Source organism: Canis lupus, chromosome 8 (genome assembly GCF_011100685.1).
Source record: "Canis lupus familiaris isolate Mischka breed German Shepherd chromosome 8, alternate assembly UU_Cfam_GSD_1.0, whole genome shotgun sequence".
NCBI lineage: Eukaryota > Metazoa > Chordata > Mammalia > Carnivora > Canidae > Canis > Canis lupus.
Window position 1 is genome coordinate 31,540,208 of NC_049229.1, and position 25,718 is coordinate 31,565,925.

General features: G+C 39.3%; 1 protein-coding gene across 1 annotated transcript; it reads right to left on the reverse strand.

Annotated features, from left to right (window-relative positions):
* On the reverse strand, positions 1–25,466 carry TBPL2 (TATA-box binding protein like 2). The gene is made up of 8 exons (XM_038545968.1): positions 25,008–25,466; positions 24,773–24,894; positions 21,523–21,963; positions 20,791–20,878; positions 18,306–18,397; positions 10,649–10,816; positions 8,590–8,684; positions 1–603 (listed from the first exon to the last, which is right to left on the reverse strand). The coding sequence occupies exons 1-8, from the start codon at positions 25,464–25,466 to the stop codon at positions 527–529; spliced, it is 1,542 nt and encodes a 513-aa protein (XP_038401896.1). The 3' UTR covers positions 1–526.
* Between the last annotated feature and the right edge of the window lie 252 nt (positions 25,467–25,718).

The following is a 25,718-nucleotide window of genomic DNA, read 5'->3' on the forward strand; positions in this document are numbered from 1 at the left end:
TCATTTCAAACAAAAGGATAGTTTGTCTTAAGGTTTCAGACGTTTATGTTTCATTTGTATTCTGACGGGATCCTTCAAGGTGCCTGTATCTAATGGCCAGGACCATCTCCTCAATATTTTAAAAGGCAAAAACAAACACATTCACTTCTATCCTGCTAGATGATGATGCAGATAGAATCTATTTGATGTAGTTATCTGAAATTTCTGTATATTCCTAGGTATTTTCAGAGAACACATGTTAATAGACTACATCTTTTACAAGAGCAGAGCATTACATTTTAATGATTAAACATTAAATATCATTCTAGCAAGGCCCTAAAGCAAATTCTGAAATGTTTACTTTTTCGGTTTTTAAAATAACGTGTCATTTTGAAAAAGAAATTTCTTCAGTTCTTAGGCATGGATCCTCACAGGATCATCCTTTAACAAATAAAGTCAAAATCTGCATGAGAAATCTACAGTACAATGGTTTGTGTGGAGTTATGCACACTCAAATCAATATAATGTGAGATGCTGAATGACATACTCAGGCTTTTTTAAAACCCTTTAAAATAGGATAGATGTTTTCAAATGCTTCATAGATCTCAGAACGTTCTTTGGCACCTATAAAGAAATCCAAGTTTATATGATCTTTAATACATAGACAATACCCAAATTTTCTTAAAACTAAAATTTCATTGTCATCTCCAAGTACTTTAATATGAAGGCATCTCTTTAGGTTTACTGGAAAAGTGACCTTTTGGTAAAGACAAAAGAACTTGGTGATGACAGCCATATTCCCACAAACGCATACCTGAGGGCAGAGTTTTCTAGTACTTTACTACGTGGGTGTATCGGTTCATCTTTTGCCTCACAGAGCACAGTATGAAATATGGAATGTTATCTCTCAGCATGCCATGAATATGACCACAGAACAACACCTTCATCAGCACCTGTGGGCACTTAGATACCAGCAAAAGAGACTTCCTTTGATCCACTCAGGTCTAGTTAACACCTTGATTCCCTAATATTGACTAACGGAATGAGAAAAACATATATTTCATTGTATGAGAAGAGATTAGAGGAGGAAAACTGTAACACTGTTACTCCTTAGAGACTTAAGTTTCAAGGGGTCTTTTTTTTTTTTCAAGGGGTCTTTAATTATAACTACTGTAGGGATTAAAATGGATTAAAAACATTTAGTAGACACGCTCCCTACTCTTGAGAGCTGGCAGTCAGATGCTGGTCATCCCTCACCACCACCCATTTCCACTAACTACTTCCACCTTCAAGCTATGCAGGCACAGTATTCTGAGGGTCATGGATGTACTGGTAGTACTGATGTTATATGGAGTTCTCAACTAATCAGGAAACTATTGCCTGATACCACTGTCAGGAGACAAGGAGATTAAAGAAAAGAATATAAAAACTGTTGGCATGAAGAGAAATGGAAAATTGCTTAAGTTAGTTAAAGACTCTTACGAGCCATAAAGCTAAGGCTCGGTAAGAGAGAAACAACCCATGAGAAGTGGTTATCTGGCTTAATTACAAGATAATGAGGGGAAATCACCAAAAAGAGGATCACCAGATTTGACAGTCAGGTAGAAAGCAGGATTCAGAATCAAGGATGAGCTATAATACTACTTTTAAAATGGAAAATAGCAAAGTGTTGGCAAACACATTGAGAAACTGAAACTCTCATACATTGGTGGTGAGAAGGTAAAATGATTCGGCCACTGGGGAAAACAGTTTGGCAATTCCTCAAAACTATTAAGAATTACCATATGACCCAGCAATTCTACTCCTGGGTATACGCCCCCAAATTGAAAACAGGTACCCCAACAATGCACATACAGACACGTATTCATCACAGCACTATTCACAATAGTCAAAAAGTGGAAATTATCCATTCATCTGTTGATGGACATGGGTTAGCACATTGTGATATATATACATGCAATGGAATATTAGCCACAAAAGAAAGGAGGTTGTGATACATGCTACAGCGTGGATAAACCTCAAAAACATTATGCTAAGTGAAAGAAGTCAAACACAAAAGGTCACACATTGTATGATTCCGTTTACATGAAATATCCAGAATCAGTAATTCCACAGAGACAGAATGCAGATTGGAGGTTGCCAAGGGCTAAGAGGAAGGAGGAATGGAGAGAAACTACTTAATGATACAGGATTTTATTTTGGAGTAACGGAAATGTTTTGGCACTAGATAGAGGTGCTGGTTGCAGAAATTGTGAGTGTGCTAAACGTCGCTGAATTGTTCACTTTAAAATGGTTAGGTTTATATTACATGAATTTCACCTCAAGTTTTTAAAAAAATGTTAAAGAATCAAAGATGAAGTCCTCATAAGATTAAATTTATTTGAGAGACAAGGACAAAAAGTTACTTACTCCTTGCCAAGGAGTTTACTATATGTGAAGCTCCACTCTCAAAGATGTGGGGTAGGAAGAAGGGGGAGGAGGAGGTGAGTGACTGATGTGGATAACAAACTGTATCTTTGGGGTAGGAAAAACCTTGTAAGCTTCAGATTTTTATTGCAGCACTAACATTTTAATTTCTCAAGTGATTGTTTTTGTAGAAACCAAACAGTGAGTTGGGGAAGCAGTAAGTAAAACATCATTAAAAAAAAATCCTACCTCTAGTTTGATGGACTCTTTCTGCTTTTAGGTACATTTGAATGTGACAGCTTTTTTATTAGGAGGTAATGAAGTACAGTAGATCTAGCAAACGTCCACCTACCCAGTCAACCTCCATCCCTACCCACAAAAACCAAGGTTCCTTTTATATTTGAGAAACAGAGGATCTAGGCCCAGCATTCCAGGTAACTACGTACTTCGGTTTTTCATAACACTTTAAAAAAAAATCATACCTAAGGGGATTTTGAAGCCCTAAAGTGTTTAGCATTCTGGCATCCACCGGAGAGCAGAAAACACCTCGCCCAGAAGGGAACAGACACAGAGAGTGATCATTATTTTATATCACAGAAAAACATCTATAGACATCTAAAGGGCTTGGTCGAAATTCGCTAATACAATTTCCTTCATTTCCTTCATGGGAAAACTAGGCCCAAGAAGTTGAAGTCCCCCTGAACCATGAAGAGCAGCTATGTGTGAAGACCTCATGTATCCAGAATCCCTTCTAAAAGTCATCAAATAAACATGGGCAGCATTTGTAACTGGGTATTACAATGAGGGGATTTGCTCCCTCTAGGCAAATATTTCCTCACTGAAATATTGGTATCACAACTTAATGGGCACCTAACTGATCCTGTAGTCCTATTAATCTAGAATCGAACATCTCAGTTTGAAGCACCAGACTCTAGTTGGAGGACTCTTGCCTTTAAAGCGAACCTTACCAGTCTTTCCAAATACTTCAGGTAATAATCACCACCATTTTGGGTGATAAATAGCACTCCTAGCCATGGTGGCTGAAGTGAAAATTCCGTGGCTGATGCAATGAAGAAAGGACTGGCTTGAAATCAGACTAGATGGGCTTGAATGCCAGCTCTACCACTAACTAGGTTTGAAATCACAGGCAAATTGTTTAACTTCTGAGTTTCCATTTCCTTACCCATAAAATAAGGACAATAGTTTTCTCAGAGGGTTGCTATGAGTTATGTGAATGTTTGTAAAAAGTCCTTTGTAAACCATAACATGTTACAAAATCTAAGCCATTTTTAGTCCTAGAAGAAGGTGCTTCAGGATCAGGGATGTTGGGATGGCAGGTCCAAGTACACATGGTTTATCATCTGGTTCTGGAAGAGACAGTATCATATAACTTGTGTCCTTCCCTAGGGCTGATTCCTGGCAGGGGTTAGGGGGCACTGTATTAGATTTGCTTTTCCATCCTCAGCACCTAAAACAGTATGTGTACCTGATAGGCACGCAAAGTCTGTGAAATATCTGCCATCTGTCAATAAGGTTTATAAGCTCATCCCTACCCCTTAGCCAGCCCAAACATCAATTTCCAGTACTACCTGGATTTTCCAATTCTATTCTTAGACCAAGTGATAACTATACATCTTCTTTTCCCAAGCGATACTCTATATGTGTGCACACAAGGAAAGCTGCAAAAAAAATAGCATTAAGCCCTTCAAAGTATACATTTTATAGTCCATACTAACTTGCTATTAATGGGCGATTCCTGGTAATGACTGACTGGGATATCATCTCTCTGGCCTATTCACTAATAAGTCTTGCCATTTTTATACTGCCCTCTGACCTTCTCATGTCTAAGAACTGCTGAGGTCTAGCTGATGGAGAGTGACCTTTAGTGGCAAAGACCCAGCTTCTTAAGAAGTCCATTATGCTGGAAGGAGAGAAAGAAATATGAAGCATTTTAGACTCAAGACTAAAGCCTCCTTAGATTTCATATTGTTAGCATCAGGGCAAGGCATCACAGCAAAACTCCAGTCTTTCAGTGCTAGTCGGGAAACGAGTGGGCTTTCACCAGGGGAATAACAGCTAACATCTATACTACATTGACCATATGCCAGATACTGTGTTTTTTTTTTTTTTTTTGCCTCCTCACATTTAGCAGGTAGTTTCTATGGCCAAGTACCTTTTACATGTGTAGAAATCAAGGTGGAGAACTTAAACTCACCCAAGGTTATAGAGCCAATAAATGGTAAAGCCTGGATTCAACCTGGACCCTTGGTTTCGATAGCCCAGCCTCTCAGCCATCACACCTGCTGCCTCTCACCACTCCTCCAGCTGAAAGGGAGGAAGAGGGAGAAGCTGCCCTCAAAGACCACACAGGTCTTTGCAGAGACATCTAAAGAGCTGGGAGACAGGGTGAGTACATGAAGATGAGGGGGCTCCGGAGCCAAGCTGCTCAAGTTCCCACCTCTGCTGCAGCGGGTACAGCTGTCTGACATTGTTAAGTTTACTTCTCCACTGTCCCCACTTTACAGGTGAGGAATGGGGATATATAGTATAACCTCAATGAGTAACTAGAATCCACATAAAATCCCTTATCACAGGGCCTGGCACATACATGCCCAACACACGTTAACTTTAATGTGTCTGATCATTTGTTAGCTTTCAGCTAACAAATTTGTTGTACATTGTATATTATTCCAGCAGATACTAGCTATATTAGTTTTACTGTGGTTTGAGGGAGGAAAAACCCCAAAAAGCAAAAACCTAGGTTTTAAATTCATACCAGCCATAGAAAAACACCATGGGCTTGGGAAAACAGTGTTAAGTGTGGCCCAGGTCCTATTGCTTTCTGCTGTCAGGGACCATGACACAGTAGGATACTATGATTTCTTTGCTGTCAGCTCACTCAACTATAATGAGAACATTCAGACATGGTAGTTGGACATGGTAGCCACAGCCCTGGCACTTCAGGGGAGTAAGACAATTTCACATGGATGAATTGTTGTCAGAGGCCCTGAAAACAGCAGGTGATACAATGGTTTAGATTCCACTTATGACAGGTATGCTGGTGTTGTACACCTCCTACCTAGGGAAGGGCTGGGATCCATTATTTAATTATAGTGAAATGTAAAGTGCATTCATTTCAGTACTCTAACCTTTTCTAGGTGAAAGTTATTTGCCCTTGTTGGGACCTTTCGAAACAGCTCTGCAGAGTCTTGCCATGTCAGAACAGATGATGTGTGCCTCTCTGGGTCCCCTGGACACTCCACGTGACCATCCCCAGCTAAAGTTCTAGAGGCAAGGCTGAAAGGAGGCCTCCTTGGTCCCTTTCCTCCAGTTGACACTCAAATTGAGCCCTTGAGTTTTTAAACCCTTTGCAGGTGAAAATAGATTAGATATATAAGGATAAAGAAGAGGAATGTTTGTCTTGACATTTGAAGCAAAAATAACCCAAACCATGTATTCTAGGCAAAGTACTTTAGGACAATACAACACAAGCAGGGAAAAATCCCAATAGATATTACTCATATTTCAGGATTATGGCACTTATTGGCTTTTACTTCATAGTGTAAGCAGAAATTTGGACTGCAGTTAATACAACTCATTCCCCCCTTCACAAAAGTTATGATCTACATCTGGCAAAAATGAAGAAATTTAGCTTTGTTCTACATGCTGAATGCATAACAAATATTAAGGGAAGTGTATTACATGGACTTGGGTATTGTGTGTGGAGAATTCTGCCATTTGAAACTTGTAGTACTCAAGGTTTTTTTATTTTTCTTTTAATTGGAGCAAGTAGGAAAGTTGGTTTGAATTAAGGCTCTTTAAAGGGACTTGTTTTTGTGTATCTATAATAGAAACTTAGCCTGTACCTGTCAATTGGCACTTTTAATAAGACTGATTAATGATATGTAGCAAGTATATGAAAGTGTCCTTCACAAGGTCTTGAAAAGTTTGCTCCCTTAAGTAGGAAATAGGTTTGCCCCAATATTTTTTTTTTTTTTTTTTAAAGTCATTTGATTTTTTTTTTCATTTTTTATTTATTTATGATAGTCACACAGAGAGAGAGAGAGAGGCAGAGACATAGGCAGAGGGAGAAGCAGGCTCCATGCACCGGGAGCCCGACGTGGGATTCGATCCCGAGTCTCCAGGATCGCGCCCTGGGCCAAAGGCAGGCGCCAAACCGCTGCGCCACCCAGGGATCCCTGCCCCAATATTTATACTATTCAAGTTACTTGGCAGATTCCACCCCCCTTCCTTCAGGACACATAGAAGTAAACTTTATGTCAGTCACTAGGAGGTCTTAATTATTCTCGACTCTAAATTGGCAGCATCTGAGAAATCATAGCTTTGTTGTATTCAAAAGGTTCTTGAATTCCAAATAGGCTTTCTGCACTTTGAAGACACATTAGTTACTTGTTACAGTAAAACAAACTATGGAACTTTACTGAGAGTTCTAAAAGAAGACTTAAAAACAGAAATTCCAAGTTTTTGGATGCTAAGTGGTAACATCATTTTCCCTACAAATTCAGGTTATGTAAAAAACTCAAATTTTTTTTAGATGGGGCAAGATTTTATAAAATTCTAAAGCTTATCTGGAAGAATAAATATTCAAAAGAAACTAAGAAACAAAGCAAGAGGGGAAACTGATGCTAGCAGATACAAAGATCACGAAAATCAAAGCACATTTATACCACAATAGTAATATATACAATAGGATTAGCTTAGTATAATTAGCAAAGGCAGGACTGGAGAACAGACCCATATATAAAGGTCAAATGCAGTCATCACAAAGTAATAATGAGAGTAATATGTAGTAGTAAGATGGCGGCTGGCTATTTGAGGGTGGGGCATAATCAATTTGGCTCCTGCTATGTAAATTTGGCATTCATCTTGATACAGAATAACAAAATATGCAAAAAATCAGACAATATTTAACAAAAATAGCAAACTTCAGTAAGATAGTATGGAAAAGAGTCTCAACCATTTACCTCAAGAATTTTAAAAACCTTTGTTATGTAAAAATAAGCCCACTGGAAAAAGCTGTAAGTATAACAAAGAGTTATTACTTTCAATATTATGGCAAACTCATATAACTCTTTAGGGGAAAAATAATTAAAAAGTTGGCAGAAAGATTAAGTTATGTACACACTATCTACAAAAGATTAAATGCTATTTCTTGAGTATATTAAAAAAAAGTCCTCAATTTCCACTTCTGATTACCAGTGAGGTTAGAGCAGTGAGATCATTTTCACTTAAAAAGTTAGTTTTCTTTTGTGCCATTTTTGTTTTGAACGCTCTTGAAGGCTTGTAAGAGATACTTAAATACATTGCTGGTATGAATGTATAACGTGAGAAAACTATATTGTGTCTCCTTTAAAAAACAATTGGGTAATTTGTACTCAGAGCCTTAAGAATAGTCATATCCTTAAACAAAAGTTCCATTTCTGAGCATCCACATTAATAACATAATTCTCCACACATAAATATAGCCAAATGTCTGTGCCATTATAAGTAGTGAACAAAGAAAGAACACTTAAATGCTTGACAGTAGAAAAATAAGTTTGATATGATAATGTGTTACAACAGAGGTCAGGAAACAGTCAATTAGTCCTGTTTTTGTATAGCATGTTAGCTAAAAATGGTTTTAAATTCAATAGTTTAAGTGGTTGGGGCAAAAAAAAAAATCAAAGAATATTACATGACACATGTAAATTACATAAATTATATGAAATTCACATTTCAGCACACTTTATGTGATGCCTATAGCTATTTTTGCACTAGTGGCAAAGTTCAGTTGTTGCAATAGAGACTTTATGGCCACAAACCCTAAAATATTTAGTATTTGGCCCTTTACAGAAAAAAGGTTTGATGAACCCTCTGTTAGAACACTGCACAGCTACTAAAAGTGTTCTTGAGGAGTTTGTAACAATGAACTAAGCTACATGTTATAATGGTTAATAAAAAGGCAGGATGTAAAGATAAATATACATATCAAAATCCCATAAAAACATGAAAAAAAACTATAGTGTTTGGGTATTGAGACTAATGGGTAGTATTATAATCCTTTCTACTTTTCATTTTTTTCCAAGTGTTCTACAGTAGCAACACTTAATTTATAATGGTAAACAAAGCTATTAAAAAAGGAGAAGCAAAGCAACACATAGCTATTGAATTTTATGAAAGCCGGAAGATAATCTTAGAACTTACCTGTTAACACAACTTTCCCAGATACAAAGATAAGCAACACAATTCGTGGTTTTACCATTCTATAAATAAGGCCAGGAAACAGTTCAGGTTCATAACTGTTCAGATATAAAAGGAAAAAGTTAAAAATAATACTATTTAAACACTTTCCCATAATATTCAGGACCCAGCATATTAAAGCCAGGGGAATGAAAGGAACTGGAGGTTTTAGCCTAGGCAAACTTGACCTAATAATTACAACTGACATGTGCCATGGTTCCCCATAGGGCTGCAGACAATTAAGGAGAGATCTCATTTTAAAGACACAAACCTGTTGAGAAAGAAGTGTTTTAATGCCCCAATGTCATCAATACACACACTGGAGCTGTAATCCATAGTCTAAGGGTGGAGCCTGAATGGCAAACCTTTGTAGGAGGCAAGAATACGACTAGGAAGAGATAGTGGTAGGAATATAATGCAGATTTTCTGGCTAAATTTTTTTAAAAGATGGATAATAAAATTGGTTCAGAATGAAGATAGAACAGTGATCAACCTACTCCAAGTGGCTAAAATCAGTCCATTTGATGAATTCTCATCCTGCCCTGCTGGCCATTTTACCTTTCAGAAGGTGGAAATAGTGACAATAAGCACTCCTACTCTAGACTTACAAAGATGACAATGTTGGTGAAAAAGAGATGGAATTTGGGAGAAATGGCACGCATCATTTTAGAGCCCTAAACAGCCAGAAAGTGGAGTGCTAAATCTAATACAGACAGGCAGAATTTGAGCAGAGATCTTTCATACATTCAGAAAAAGTTGGTTCAGAGAGAGAGACAGGCCAGAAGCCCATGATTGAGAATCTGGAAGAAAAGATGGCTCATGTGTTGAGAGACTCCTAAAAACAAAGGTTTTACTATGAATCCACAACCTATCCCAAGATTAAAGAAAGAAAAAGATACCTAAAGAGGCATTATTTCCTGCATGGGGGCGCTTCCCAGTGAGCTCAATGGGCACATTACAGGCACCCAATAAGCATATGCTGAAAAAAATTAGTGCAGAGGAAAAAAGGAAATACAATCAGGGGGGAAATAAACAGCACCTGAATAATATCATCAAAGCTAAATCTCAGCATGAACTAGGATTTTTGAAAAGCTAGGAAAAAATAAAGCAATTTTTAACAGCTGTTCAGATCATGCCTCAAAAAGAAAGTCAACAAATGTTAGAGAAAGCACAGCTCTGTCACTAGGAACTCTGTCACTAGGAATGATCAAAGGCAAAGAGGAGGAAAAGTGGAGCAAAAGGACAGAAGTTCAGGCTAGAGGAAGAGAATTTAAGAGCATCTGTCATTGTAGGCAGCGCAAGAGGCTTGGCTAGGTATATTGGCTGCAGGGCAGTGTGCTCCAGTGCTGACCAGTCCACCTCATTCACTGATGAGGGCCTGATAGGCTGGGATCATCACCAAAGCAGCTGAGGAAAGAGGACATGGTCTGTGCATTTGCTGGTGAGATGGGAAGTTACTGTGAAGAAGCAGGCTACAGATGCTCCCTGAGGAACAGGGCTGCACTGAAGAAGGGGGTGGGGGGAACCTGTTGCTACACAAACACATAAAAACCCCTGTGAGCCATCAGCCCCTTCTACCTGACCCATCTCCTACCCCTCCTCCTCTGGCATTGCCACCACCAGCAAGCCAAGTGTGCCTGTTTCAGAAATCTGCAGGGCAGTTGAGTCTCAAGCTTCTGGCAAGTAGGACAGACATCACCTGTGAGCTTGTTAGAACTGCAAATTTAAGCAATATCTATGATGATGCAGCCTAGGTAGGAAAGGGTTTTAATCAGCTGGCCAGGTGAGTAATTTTACAGGTGAATAATCAGCTGGCCATGTAATTTCATTTTGAGAACCATGGTTTCAGAAGATCAGACAGAGACCGAACCAGGAAGGATTTAAGCACAACACCTGAATTCCTTTCCATACAGTCTTTAAAAACAAAAATACCATTTTCTTGGAAAGATACACTAGATAAGCAGCCCATAATACAACAGCTTCAAGATCTTGGTCAACTCAGAATGTTATAGAACAGTCATACCTACTGAACTGCTGGTGAGTTAACACCAAACCTTCCAGACTGATGGCAAATCTCACATCACAGCTTCCAACCATGTTCTGAATTTTAAAATCGAGGAATCTGGCTGGGAACCCCAGCTTCTGCACCACACGAGCATACTTCCTCGCTGCGAGTCGAGACTGCTCTTCACTGGAGAGGGACAAATGTATTTGAAGAGGTCTTAATCACCATGCCCTCTATACTGCTTGGGCTGTATTCACACACTTCCCTGATTGTACTTTTACATCTATACCGTGTTTATCTTTCAACGTATACTACAAACCTGTAGATATTGAGGACCAGGACCAACTTCCCCTACTTTTGTCCCTAGCACCTAGTCAGAGGTATAACACAATGGTCACAACCAAATCATAAACACATTTTCAGGGATCCCTGGGTGTTGCAGTGGTTTAGCGCCTGCCTTTGGCCCAGGGCGCGATCCTGGAGACCCGGGATCGAATCCCACATCGGGCTCCCGGTGCATGGAGCCTGCTTCTCCCTCTGCCTATGTCTCTGCCTCTCTCTCTCTATCATAAATAAAAATTAAAAAAAAATTAAATAAACACATTTTCATCTGAATTTGTCATCTTCCACACATAGGGTTTCCTCTTTTACTTGTTTTAAACACTATTAGATACAATTAACTATTCCACAGGTTCTCAGAGTGTGTCCTCAGACCTGCAGCAGCATCACTATTTGAGAACTTGGTAGAAATGCAAAGTCGCTGGTCCCAGCCTCACGCACTCTGGGGCTAGGGCACAGCAGTCCGTATCTTTTTTTTTTTTTTTTTTTTAAGCAGTCCATATCTTAACAAGGCTTTAGGATTGTGATGCTCAGTAAAGTCTAAGAACATCCTTCCAGTCTAAAAGTGCAAGCCACTTAGATGGGAACAACAGCAACAAAAATAAGCAACATGCATAAAATCACATGAGGAAGTAAGAGGTATGCCAATTGGGTGGCAAAGATGTCATGGGGACTTGGATCTTCATGCGACATATATATATATATATTTATATATATAAATGATATATTTTTTAAAACATGGAAACACTTTAAAATCTGCCCAGTAACACCTCAAAATCTGCCTGGTTTTGTTCAGGCTTTCTCACTGAACGGTCACTCAACTGACACCCAATGTGAGAAAGAAATTCATTCAATTCTGTGGCCATACTCTTCCAACTGTTTGTCCTGCTCTGACCCTAAATCCAGGTCACAGAATGTGAAGTTCTAAGATGTGAGGCTTTATTTTTCAGTACGTATGTTTCAGTGGTCACTGGCAAACGAAACAATGAGTAGCAGGGATTGCCAAACAGAGACAAAACCTGGTGGTGAACCATGTGAACCCCACTCTCTCTTATGGGTTGCCCCATCTTTATGTTGAAAAATCAGACATCTGAAAGACAAGCTAGATCGAATTTGTTGTTTGCCTGGACCAAAGGAAGCATTCCATTCTCTTTCCTATCTAGATTCTTCACCATACTGCCCCACTTATGTGTATTAATTCCTTCACATATTTCACTCCATTCCACGTTGCTTCTCTTCACCCACTTCTAACTCCTGAGATGTCTCTAACAAGGTCATGTCTCCAAGTTAGCAGCAAAATAAACAGTTTCTATTTTGAAAAAATACATTTTTCCAAATGGGCCATGACATTTCCCATCGTGCTCATGTTTGTAAAGTCAAAATTTAAGAGTCTGGGTAGCCCTGTAGTTTCATGGGATATTAGTTGTGAATGCGACATAGAAATTCCTGAACGACTTGTGGCTAAAGTCTACATATATGCTCCTGAAAAAACAATAGGAAACAGAGTAAGAACTTTGAAATATCACCACCAGGGGTGATAACCACTGATTACATTTGACCTTTTTATGCCTTTCCTGTGTAAACACAGGTATCCTTCATTAGCAAACTCTGGTTATTATAGCTAAAATAACATGTTTGGAGATAATTCTCATAAGTCTTAGACTAACTAAAATTTCACAAATCTCTACCCAAGACTCAGGAACCAAACAGATTTGGGGAACAAGTATCTCTTATTATCTAAACTTGTATCCAAGCTTTCACCATCACCTTTTGGAAACCAGATCAATTCAGATAGAGAAAGATACTCAGGAATATGTGTGTAATATAAGCATATTTTAAAGTGAAAGCTGGATAATAAACTTACAATTTAGTTGCCTGTCCCCCTACAACTTAACACAATGTGACCATCCTTCTAAATTGACATATGTGTTTTAATAGCTAAATATAATTTTATGATCTAATCAAAATTCTATTACTTAGTATTTGTCTCCCTCATTTTTAAATTTTTGTTCCCCCCCTTTTAAGTACTGCTGAAATGAACATCTTTGCAGATACCTTGCAGAGTTGTCCAATAAGGATTTAAAAATGGGAGATTTCTAGATCCAAGGTACATGGATCAATAGAAGAGAAAGCCCAGAAACTTACCCAGATACATGCACAGAATTTAATGTGTAAAAACAGGTGGAAGGAAATGGATTGAGAATGGATTCATTACATAGATGCAAAAAATCCTCAACAAAATACTACCAAACCATATACAACAATACATTAAGCAGATCATTCACCATGATCAAGTGGGACTCATTCTGAGGATGCAAGAAGGATTCAATATCCACAAAGCACTCAACAGGATACACCACATCAACAGAATAAAGGATAAAAATCATTTGATCATCTTAATAGATGCTGACAAAACATTTGACAAAATTCAACATCCATTTGTTAAAAAGACTCTCAACAATGTCAGTTTAGAGAGAACATACCTTAGCCTAAAAAAGGCCATATATGAAAAACCCACAGCTAATATCATACTCAATGTGAAAAACTAAGAGCTTTCCTTCTAAGATCAGGAACAAGACAAGGATGTCCTCACTTACCACTCTTACTCAACATAATACTGGAAGTCCTAAACACAGCAATGAGACAAGAAATAAGAGGTATTCATACTGGTAAAGAAGAGATTAAACTGTCATGTGCAGATGACATGATACCATCTATAGAAAATGCTAAAGACTACCTAACAACTACTAGAAGTAATCAATGAATTCATTAAACTGAAGGATACAAAAATACCCAGAAATTGGTAATATATCTATACGTTAATAAAAAAGTAGCAGAAAGAGAAATAATGAAAACAACTCTACTTAAAATTGCACCAAAAAGGACAAAATACCTAGGAATAAACTTAGCCAAAGAGTAAAAGACCTGTACTCTGAAAACTATAATACATTGATTAGGGCAGCTCTGGTGGCCCAGCGGTTTAGCACCACCTTTGGCCTGGGGCCTGATCCTGGAGACCTAGGATAGAGTCCCACATTGGGCTCCCTGCATGGAGCCTGCTTCTCCCTCTGCCTGTGTCTCTCTGTCATGAATAAATAAATTTAAAAAAATACATCAGTGAAAAAAATAACATAAACAAATGAAAATATTCCATGCTTACAGATTGGAAGAATATTGTTAAAATTGCCCATATTATCTAAAGCAATCTATAGATTCAATGCAATCCCTATCAGAATACCAACAACGTTTTTCACAAAACTAGAATACCAAAATTTGTATAGAACCCCAAATAGTCAAAGCAACCTTGAGGAAAAAAAAAAGCTGGAGTTATCACAATTTCAGATTTTAAGATATACTATAAAGCTGTAGTAATCAAAACACAAAAACAGACATATACATTAATGGACAGAGTCAAGAAAGAAACCTGTGATTACATGGTCAATCTATGACAAAGGAGACAAGAATATAAAACAGGGAAAATACTGTTTCTTCAATAAACAATGATGGGAAAACGATAGCTACATGTAAAAAAAGAAAAAAGAAAAAAGAAACTGGACCACTTTTTGGCACCATACGTGAAAATAAACTCAAAATGGATTAAAGACCTAAATTCAAGACCTGAAACCATAAAAATCCTAGAGAATAGTAATTTCTGATATCAACCATAACAACATTTTTCTAGATATGTATCCAAAGACAAGGGAAACAAAAGCAAAAACAATCGGGATTACATCAAACTAAAAAATTTTGCATAATAAGGAAACCATCAACAAACCAAAAAGCAATCTACTAAGATATTTGCAAATGACATATCAGTTAAGCAGTTAATATCCAAAATATATAAAGTACTCATACAACTTAACACCAAAAAATAATCCAATTTAAAAATGGGCAGAGTCGGTAGCGTGGCAGGATACAAAATCAATGCCCAGAAATCAGTGGCATTTCTATACACTAACAATGAGACTGAAGAAAGAGAAATTAAGGAGTCAATCCCATTTACAGTTGCACCCAAAAGCATAAGATACATAGGAATAAACCTAACCAAAGATGTAAAGGATCTATACCCTCAAAACTATAGAACACTTCTGAAAGAAATTGAGGAAGACACAAAGAGATGGAAAAATATTCCATGCTCATGGATTGGCAGAATTAATATTGTGAAAATGTCAATGTTACCCAGGGCAATATACACGTTTAATGCAATCCCTATCAAAATACCATGGACTTTCTTCAGAGAGTTAGAACAAATTATTTTAAGATTTGTGTGGAATCAGAAAAGACCCCGAATAGCCAGGGGAATTTTAAAAAAGAAAACCATATCTGGGGGCATCACAATGCCAGATTTCAGGTTGTACTACAAAGCTGTGGTCATCAAGACAGTGTGGTACTGGCACAAAAACAGACACATAGATCAGTGGAACAGAATAGAGAACCCAAAAGTGGACCCTGAACTTTATGGGCAACTAATATTCGATAAAGGAGGAAAGACTATCCATTGGAAGAAAGACAGTCTCTTCAATAAATGGTGCTGGGAAAATTGGACATCCACATGCAGAAGAATGAAACTAGACCACTCTCTTTCACCATACACAAAGATAAACTCAAAATGGATGAAAGATCTAAATGTGAGACAAGATTCCATCAAAATCCTAGAGAAGAACACAGGCAACACCCTTTTTGAACTCGGCCACAGTAACTTCTTGCAAGATACATCCACGAAGGCAAAAGAAACAAAAGCAAAAATGAACTATTGGGACTTCATCAAGATAAGAAGCTTTTGCACAGCAAAGGATACAGTCAACAAAACTCAAAGACAACCTACAGAATGGGAGAAGATATTTGCAAATGACATATCAGATAAAGGGCTAGTTTCCAAGATCTATAAAGAACTTATTAAACTCAACACCAAAGAAACAAACAATCCAATCATGAAATGGGCAAAAGACATGAACAGAAATCTCACAGAGGAAGACATAGACATGGCCAACATGCATATGAGAAAGTGCTCTGCATCACTTGCCATCAGGGAAATACAAATCAAAACCACAATGAGATACCACCTCACACCGGTGAGAATGGGGCAAATTAACAAGGCAGGAAACAACAAATGTTGGAGGGGATGCAGAGAAAAGGGAACCCTCTTACACTGTTGGTGGGAATGTGAACTGGTGCAGCCACTCTGGAAAACTGTGTGGAAGTTCCTCAAAGAGTTAAAAATAGACCTGCCCTACGACCCAGCAATTGCACTATTGGGGATTTACCCCAAAGATACAGATGCAGTGAAACGCCGAGACACCTGCACCCCGATGTTTATAGCAGCAATGGCCACGATAGCCAAACTGTGGAAGGAGCCTCGGTGTCCAACGAAAGATGAATGGATAAAGAAGATGTGGTTTATGTATACAATGGAATATTACTCAGCTATTAGAAATGACAAATACCCACCATTTGCTTCAACGTGGATGGAACTGGAGGGTATTATGCTGAGTGAAGTAAGTCAGTCGGAGAAGGACAAACATTATATGTTCTCATTCATTTGGGGAATATAAATAATAGTGAAAGGGAATATAAGGGAAGGGAGAAGAAATGTGTGGGAAATATCAGAAAGGGAGACAGAACGTAAAGACTGCTAACTCTGGGAAATGAACTAGGGGTGGTAGAAGGGGAGGAGGGCGGGGGGTGGGAGTGAATGGGTGACGGGCACTGGTGGTTATTCTGTATGTTAGTAAATTGAACACCAATAAAAAATTTAAAAAAAATAAAAATAAAAATGGGCAGAGGACCTGAACAGATATTTTTCCCCAAAGAGACATACAGATGGCCAACAGACATATGAAAAGATGCTCAACCTCACTCATCATCAGAGAAATAAAAATCAAAACCACAATGAAATATCACCTTACACCTGTCAGAGTGAGTGAAATTAAAAAGACAAGAAATAACAACTGTTGACGAGGACGTGGAGAAAAAGGAACCTTTGTACACTGTTACTGAGAATGTAAATTGGTGCAGCCACAGTAGAAAACAGTAGAGGTTCCTTAAAAAATTAAAAATAGAAATACCCTATGATCCAATAATTCCACTATTGGGTATTTACCCCAAAACACTAATTTGAAAAAATAAATGTATTCCCATGTTTACTGCAGCATTATTTACAATAGATATGGAAGCAACCTAAGTGTCCATTGAGAAATGGAGGATAAGGAAGATATGTTATAGATAGATAGATAGATAGATAGATAGATATGTTTTATGTATATATATACACACTATATATATATAATGCCATCATAAAAAAAAGGATGAGATTATGCCATTTGAGACACTATAAATGGTCCTAGAAGATATTAAGCTAAGTGAAATAAGTCAGAGTGAGAAAGGCAAATACCATGGGGAATGCCTTCTTAAGCATGAAGCCAAACATCAAAACCCTAAAGAAAAACTGGACTGTACACACACAAAAATTTTAATTGTATAAAAAAATAAAACACCATTAACAGTAATTTGGGAAATAACAATTATAGTATAAGCAGAAATACTTACATACAAAAAGCTGTTTACAAATGACAAATATCTCCATAGACTATTGGGCAAAAGATACAGTAGGCAATTTACACACTTATGAAAAGTTAGTCTCACTAGCAGATTAAAGACATGTAATTAACACGTTTTTTTTTTTTTTTGCCAAACCATTTTGGCAAATATAAAAAAGTATTAATATCAATGTTCCTTGGAGGAAAATGAATCTTGGTGTATCTCTAGAATTAAGATAAATTCGTACAACCTTTCTGGAGGACAATTTACTACTCCTCTTCTAACACTTAGAGGGAAGAGCAGCTCTCACACTACCGTTTAATGGTGAATGCATCTAGATCAGCACAGGGCTTCCTCTGCATGAGGTCCAGGAAAAATGAGTCTTTTAAGAGTTGCTTCCAGAGCCAATGCTCAAGATAATGGTCAAGAAGTACCTAATTTGCCTCCTTTATAAAGTTCTAGCCATTTATCTGCAATAAGGAAAATACACAATAACTACTTCCCCAGGCTTATAATAGGCTTTACCACTACCATAGTTTTTAAGTGCACAAGTTTTTAAGAATAAGTTCTAACAAGTTCTAACAGTCTCGCTAAGTCCCCTCAGTTTAATGGGGCAGCTGCAAAGTGAGACATAAGTCAGTATTGCACAGCTGAATGTTTTTAACCACAAATTTGCCATTTCATGAACTTCAGCAAAATATTTTGCTTCTCCCATGTGTTTTGCAACATGGATACTATCCTTCCTTGTTTTGCACCCTGAATTATTTGTCTGATAAGGGTGGAAGGTGGTTCCACATACCTTTTGGCTCCTGTGCAGACCATTTTCCCAGAACTAAATATGAGGGCTGTCGTTCTGGGCTCTCGGATCCTCATTATGACAGCAGCAAACCTCTATATACAGAAATCAAAGGACAATTAGCCTCTGCTAGAATTTAATACTATTCCAGTTGAAAAGCTGAGCTGGACATGAAAACAGTCTTGAGTAAACAGAGATTGGATGGGAAAGCAAAAAAATGTCTCCTCATGCTAAGGTAAACAAAAATAATTCTAAAATGTCCTTAAGAAAAAAGCAAGAATAAAACAATAAAGCTAAAATTTGAGTGTCTATTCTAATTCAAGCCCAAGGCTAAGAGCTCTACAAGTTTTGTCTTTTTTATCCTCATGACAGAGCTCAATTGAATCCATGATTATCACCATTTAGTACACAGGGAAACTGAACGGTTAACTTCCAACATTGCACAGGCAATGGTAAAGCTGAAATTTAAAGCCATGACTAGGGACACCTGGATGGCTCAGTGGTTGAGTATCTGCCTTTGGCTCAGGGTGTGATCCTGTGGTTCTGGGATTGGGCTCCCTGCTGGGAGCTTGCTCCTCCCTCTGCCTATGTCTGTCTCTCTCTGTATGTCTCTTATGAATAGATAAATCTTCAAAAAATATATAAAGCCATGACTAATCAGATGTTATGCCATTTAGTCTGAAACACTTCCTTTTTCTTTCAAAGAATATTTCGTGGAGGGGCGGGAGTATGAGGTATGTTGTAGGCTTGCCAAGACCCTAGAATGTAGTAAAAAATAGCCAAAATATAGAACAGAATATATATATTGATAGGTATGCTGAAGAAGAATGACAAAAAAATGATGTGTCATTTTTTAATGAACCACCATAGCAGTTCTCAGTATGGTCTACGTAGCCCAGCAGCATCGGGAAGCCCTCCAGGTGGTGCTGATACAAGGGGCGCTGAGAATGGATGCCTGGCCTGACACAATGACATGTCACCAAAGACCTGCTCCTCCTCCTGGCCCTACACAGGCACCCGCTTCTCCTGCTCTCATCTTACCCTAGCAAGCTGAGAAGGAAACCTGAGAAGGATGAGTATTATGCAAGACTGCAGCTTCCATGGGTTGAGGGGGCGGTCTATAGGACCAAGAAAGGACTAGCAATTTCAGATTAGAAATGTTGACAAACAGTGAAATACCCTGAGTCAAGCACTACACAGAGTTGATGGAATCTTGAGAATGTTTTCCAAGCGTTTAAGGTAACACTCTTACCCAGTATTGTAAGGTAGCTTAAATGTCAAGCCAGAATTTCTCTGGCTGTCAAGTCCAAGTTTGGATAGTTCCTATATACAACAATAAAATGGAAAGCAGAGTGTGATGGACAATAAAATATGCTTGAGGCACCTGGGTGACTCAGTGGTTGAGCATCTGCCTTTGGCTCAGGTCGTGATCCCAGGGTCCTGGGATCGAGTCCTTCATCAAGCTACCCACCAGGAACTGCTTCTCCCTCTGCCTATGTCTCTGCCTTTCTGTATCTCATGAATAAATGGATAATATATTTTTTTTAATGCTTAAATATGCTGATCTAATGGTGTGGGCAATCATGGCTGCAGCCATAAGAATCCTAGCTTATCATTGTGATTTTGTGCTCATCATAGCCAGCTACATGAAATAGGAAAAAAAAAAAGAAGGAAATATTTGGCTAATATTCAAGTACATTTAAATTCGGGTGTCAGCAAGAACATTCCCACAACAGCAAAAACAACTTAATCCATAAATAGCTGATGCTGACAAGGTCCTCTGCATTCCTACAAATATGGCCTTTTTCATCTAAGGCCATAAATCCTCCACCACCCAAGACTGTGAACTCTTCCTTAGTAGGGATCAGGTCTTGCTCATCTCTGCACTCATAAGTACAGAGACCAGCAAATTACTAAATGTTGATCAAATGAACAAATCTACCTCCTAGGATAATAGACCATTAAAACTGGATGCCTACACTTGGCAGGACACAACAAAGAGTAGATTTTATTAAATTTGAGCAAAAAAGAAATCCCTGAATCTTACATTGGTAAGCAGAAGCTTGAACTTCACATTTTCAACAATGCAGTGCTCTCAAGCAAGACAAATTGTAATAGAAAAATATGTGTCAGGTAGGTGGGATAACATTTAGAAAAAACTACTTCCAGAACTATGATAGCATTTTAAGAAAGTAGCATCCCCATTGACTGAAAGTGGTCATACTGAAAAATTTTTTTGAATGACAAGGGGTAAAATCTTAACTTTTAGGAACTGCTCAATCACCATCTTATTCAGCACAGAGAATGAGGTTATTTTTTATTACTTCAAAACAAACAATGAGGCAACTAACCTCTTGAGTTGCCAAAGCTTTGCACTAACAATTTTTTTGTTTTAAAAACAAAAACAAAGAAACAAGTCAATAACATGATCATATGAAGTAAATCTAAACAGAAGCTAATTGTTGAAAGGAATACTGAGAAATCTCACCTTAGGGTTATACTCTGCATTTTTTGCATGCAAAGCTATTTTCTTCAGATCCAATTTACAGGCCAGGTTTACAGTGGAAACTATATTCCTGAAGAAATAAGTCAACTTAGAAAATTACATCAGACATAAAAAGTAAAAAAAAATTAAAATGTATTGACTTCCTCATTTATAGATTGTAGAAGATTAGCAACTTCTAGGAGGAAAATGATTCTCAATGTGAAATACACAGTAACGTGAAGGACCCTAGTAAAATATACAAATTCCAAAGAGGAGTACTAAAATAGCTTTTTCTAAAATGTCATGCCTAGCTATGAGAAAATTTTAAGTCTTTTTCAAAACCATGTCTCAAAATAGAAAGCATAATTCAAAATCAATTTGCAAATTGAATTCAATTTAACATCTTTATATTCTTTGTGTTTACCCAACCCAACCCCAACTCCAATTTCTCAGCAATTACAATGCTTTAGATATAAATAATACAATCCTTCAAGAATGTACATACTAACTCTTAACCCTCTCTTAGGAGATCAAGAACTATGACTTCATTCATTTTACAGATAACGAAACTGTCTAAAGCCACAATCCATTAAGAACCGATAAAAGAATAATTAAATCTGAAATTCTCTTCCCTACACTATTATTCTGAAATTAGTGGCCATCACATTTGGGAACATACAATGTATACCCAGGAACATCACCCACTAAGAACACACACATACACAAACAACTTACTGTAGTTGAGGCACAATTCCAGAACATTCTGAAACGGGGGTCATTGGTGTCATGGGAGTTATAGACACCAGAGGCATAGAGTTTGGTTTCTCAAGAGAGGGCTGGACCGAGTCAGCATCAGCAGGGTACAGGTGTGAATGGGAATTCAACAAACTGCTGCTGCCTATTAAGCCCAGACCAATGTCCTGTTCTCTGGGTAATGACAAACTACTTTGCTGACTTTGAGTTTTACAATTTTCTTCAATTTCATGCTTGCTTCTAATAACACTCTGGTCTTTATTTTCTTGGGTAAGTTCATCCGGTAGGAAGCTAAGATCCACAGATGAGAAATGGCCAGGTGTTTCTTTGACTTCTTCAAGATGTGAATTAAACACCATCTTTGGATTGGATGAATTAGGCATGTACACATCATCAGGTACAACTGGGCTGAGCAGTGGTAACCTGGGTGGAGCGAGATCATCCTAGGCCATTCCCAAAACAAAATGCAAGAAATAGAACAGCAAGTCACACCAAAGGGATACCACTATAGCTAGCAGGCAGTATGTTCAAGATGCAGAGCAGTCCAAGATAGCTTATATTCATTCCTTACCTCTTTCCATAAAGTATCACTAATGTTATATTTCAGAGTTATGGCACACTTGATAGAAACAGGAAGGTAGATCTTTTTTTTAAGATTTTATTTATTTATTCATAGAGACACAGAGACACACACACACACACACAGAGAGAGAGAGAGAGAGAGAGAGAGAGAGAGAGAGAGAGAGAGAGAGGCAGAGACACAGGCAGAGGGAGAAGCAGGCTCCATGCAGAGAGCCCGATGTGGGACTCCATCCAGGGTCTCCAGGATCACGCCCTGGGCTGCAGGCGGTGCTAAACCGCTGCGCCACTGGGGTTGCCCAGGAAGGTAGATCTTAAAATGTAGAGAAGGCATTTTTCAAAAACTGTTTTTCCTACATTAGATTCATAGTAAATTGCCACTCTAAATGTAATTTTGTAAGAAAGGCAATGAGCAATCATATGGTGTGTGCTTTGGGTCCTCTTTCTGCCCTCTTTCCATGCTGCCATAATGTTGCACATCGATGTCCTGGCAGATGCTCTCAAAAGCATTAACAATGCTGAAAAGAGAGGCAAGTGCCAGGCCAGGTTCTTCTTATGCCATGCTCTAAAGTCATCATCTGGTTTCTGTGATGATGAAGCATAGTTACACTGGCAAATTTGAAATCACTGATGATCACAGAGCTAGGAAAATTATTGTGAACCTCACAGGCAGGTTAAATAGGTATGGAGTGATCAGCCCCAGATTTGATGTACAATTCAAAGATTTAGAAAAATGGCCAAATAATCTGTTCCTGTTCTGCCAGTATGGTTCCATTGTACTCACAGCCTCAGCTGGCATCATGGACCATGAAGAAGACAAAAAACACACAGGAGGGAAAATCTTGGGATTCTTTTCCTAGAGATATAATACATATGTGCAAACAAAATACCTCAATGGACAAAATAAAAATTTTTAAAAAATAGTGTGTACTTTGAACTGATTTATTGTACTCCTTGGTTATGAACTTTAATTGATTTAAGTATTTTTTAGTTTTAAATTCATATTTCATAAAGAGACAAGTGAAGGAAGCTTAAGATAGTCTTGATTTCTAATCAATAATCAACTGAAGACCCAACATTATTCCTTCTAGTCAAAGGGGATATAAGCAAATATTCTAGTTTTGTGAATTTACAATAGGAAAACAGTTATTGAAATTTAAATGGCAAGAACGGTTTAAATCAATGTATTTTCAGTCTGGGGAAGGCTGCTCAACCTCCATTACTCTCAACTAGGGAAGGAGGTTTGCAACTGAGAGAACCAGTTAATGCAAAATTCATGGGCTTTTTTATGGAAAAAAAAATCAATTACCTTGATACATATATTACCACCTGCTTTGCCCAAGCTGCAGACCTAGATTCCAGATTCAAAATCTGGAAAAGCACTGCTTGCAGGATAACCTCATCCCTTAGAAGATCTGACTTCTGACAACTGAACATTCTCAAATGACTCTTGTTGGATCTGCTCCACGATAGAGCTAGCTCAAGCTTAACATAAAATGTCTGGCTAGACCCTACTGAATTGTTCTGTTACTCCCAGTCCAGCAGATGGCAGGGGTGATTAATTGTTCAAAGAAAACACTTCTTTAGAAGAATGCAGCAATTCTCTTGAAATAAGATTTTGGACTGTCTTATTTTGAATTATCTAATTCTCCCTCACTTGCCCGCTACTCCAGAGATGGGCTTTAAGCAAAGTGAGGTGGGGGAAATGGCCAGGATCCCTTTCCATGGTCTCCTGGGCTTCTCCTCTTCTGGCAGAAAGGATCTCATCAACCAATTTGCACTAAAGCACTATTATCTGCAACAATCAGCACCTCCCCTCCTTTTTCCCATTATGGCATTTTAACAGGGAGGAAGCTCTCAGCCAGGGAAACCCTGCTTCCACAGGACTCTAAGGCAATGGTAACAAAATACTGAAGGGGGATGCTTTACAGCAATGCAAGCTTGACAGCCTCCTTTAAGGTTTACTGTAGGAACGGGATGCACGGACAGCATATTCACTGCAACTTGGGCCTTACAGCTGAAGAACATTCTTGTTGTCTTTGCAGTACCATCAACTCCTCCCTCCTGCGTGGGCTTTCATTTGCTATGTTAAACGCAATGAGGCTTCACTATTTCTACTTTGGTGCTAACCGTTGTCTTTTTAAAAAAATCTTTCTCCACGCAGAAAGTTGCACTTTGCTTTTCGAAGGCTCCTTGTTCTCTCTTCTACAATATTTGACTCTAACGAGTTTTTAAGTTAAAAAGAAAGAAGAAAGAAAGAAAAAGAAAGAAAAAGAAAAAGGAAAGAAAAAGAAAGAAAGAAAAAGAAAGAAAGAAAAAGAAAGAAAAGAAAGAAAAGGAAGGAAGGAAGGAAGGAAAAGAAAGAAAAAAGCCCTTAAGAATTGCGAACTGAAAGAAACCACAGGTGTCTCCAATTCCAATTTTGCAACCCCACCCCGTGGACCTGCAACGGCACGGGTAGCCGTCCTGGCCAGAGACTATTTCTGGAGGCCTGTTGTTGGCATCGATCGAAGGTTGCCCCCTCGGAAGGTGCGATACCAAGGCGGCGCGGGATAGCGGCCTACGTCTGCCTCAGCACAGCAGAGACCGTCTGGAACCAGAGACAGTCCCCAGAGGAGACACGGCAGCGCTAACGGGGCCTGGACCATCTGACCGTGGCCCAGGAGTCACACCGCCCCAGGCCACAGGTTTCACGCCTGGCTGGCCGCCGTGCAGGTTAACTCCCCTCTCGAAGCTTCTACGTTTCCACTTCAGGATGGAGACCGCCTGGCCCACCTGCCACGGGGGCTAGGAAGCTAGGAGTTCCGTCAGAGACCCTGGGGCGCTGCCCTTGGGGCTCGGGGCTGGGCGCGCGGGCCCGGCGGCAGCGGCGGCGGCTCCGGGCTCACCTGGGCGAAGCACTGGTCCAGGTAGAGCTCCAGGTCCGTCCGCTCCTCGTCCATGGGTGGAGGCCCCACAGTCAGAAGCGCCGGGAGGGCAGCGCCCAGGGGACCGGAGCAGCGGCGGCGCACGAGCCCTTTATGCGGCGGGGGCGGGGGCGGGGGCGGGGGCGGCGGGGGGCCTGGCCCGGGTCTCCCTCCCCCCCCCGCCCCTCCCCGCCCCGCCCGCGCGGACTGCGCGACCCCAGTGCGCAGCCGGAGAGGGGCGCCGAGCTCGGCCCCGGGGAAGAGGGGAGCAGGGGAGGTGCCCGGAGGGAGACCCGAGGGAAGGGGCCTCCCCGGGGTGCAGCACACCCGACCCGACCCCGACTCCGCGGATCTGGAGATTTCCTTCCGGACCCACCAGTGCGGCCTCTGCCTCCCAGAAGGACGAAGTCTCGGTGTCCGCAGCGTGAGAAGGGAACGCATTGGACGCCGAGAAAAACGAGGGCCATCCCCACCACCCTGCTTAAGGGATGTTGTTTTTTGTTTTTTTGTTTTCCTCTCCTGAACAGAGCAGGTGGAATTTGAGACCCCCTTACCCACTCAGGTGTAGTGCTTTCAGGTTCTGATTGCTTCTCACCTTCCAATCCCAGGTGTGTTTTCTCCAATCACAGAGAATTCAGCTTAAACCTACATACTGTCTGAAAGGAATATAATACTGTATGTTAATTATACTGG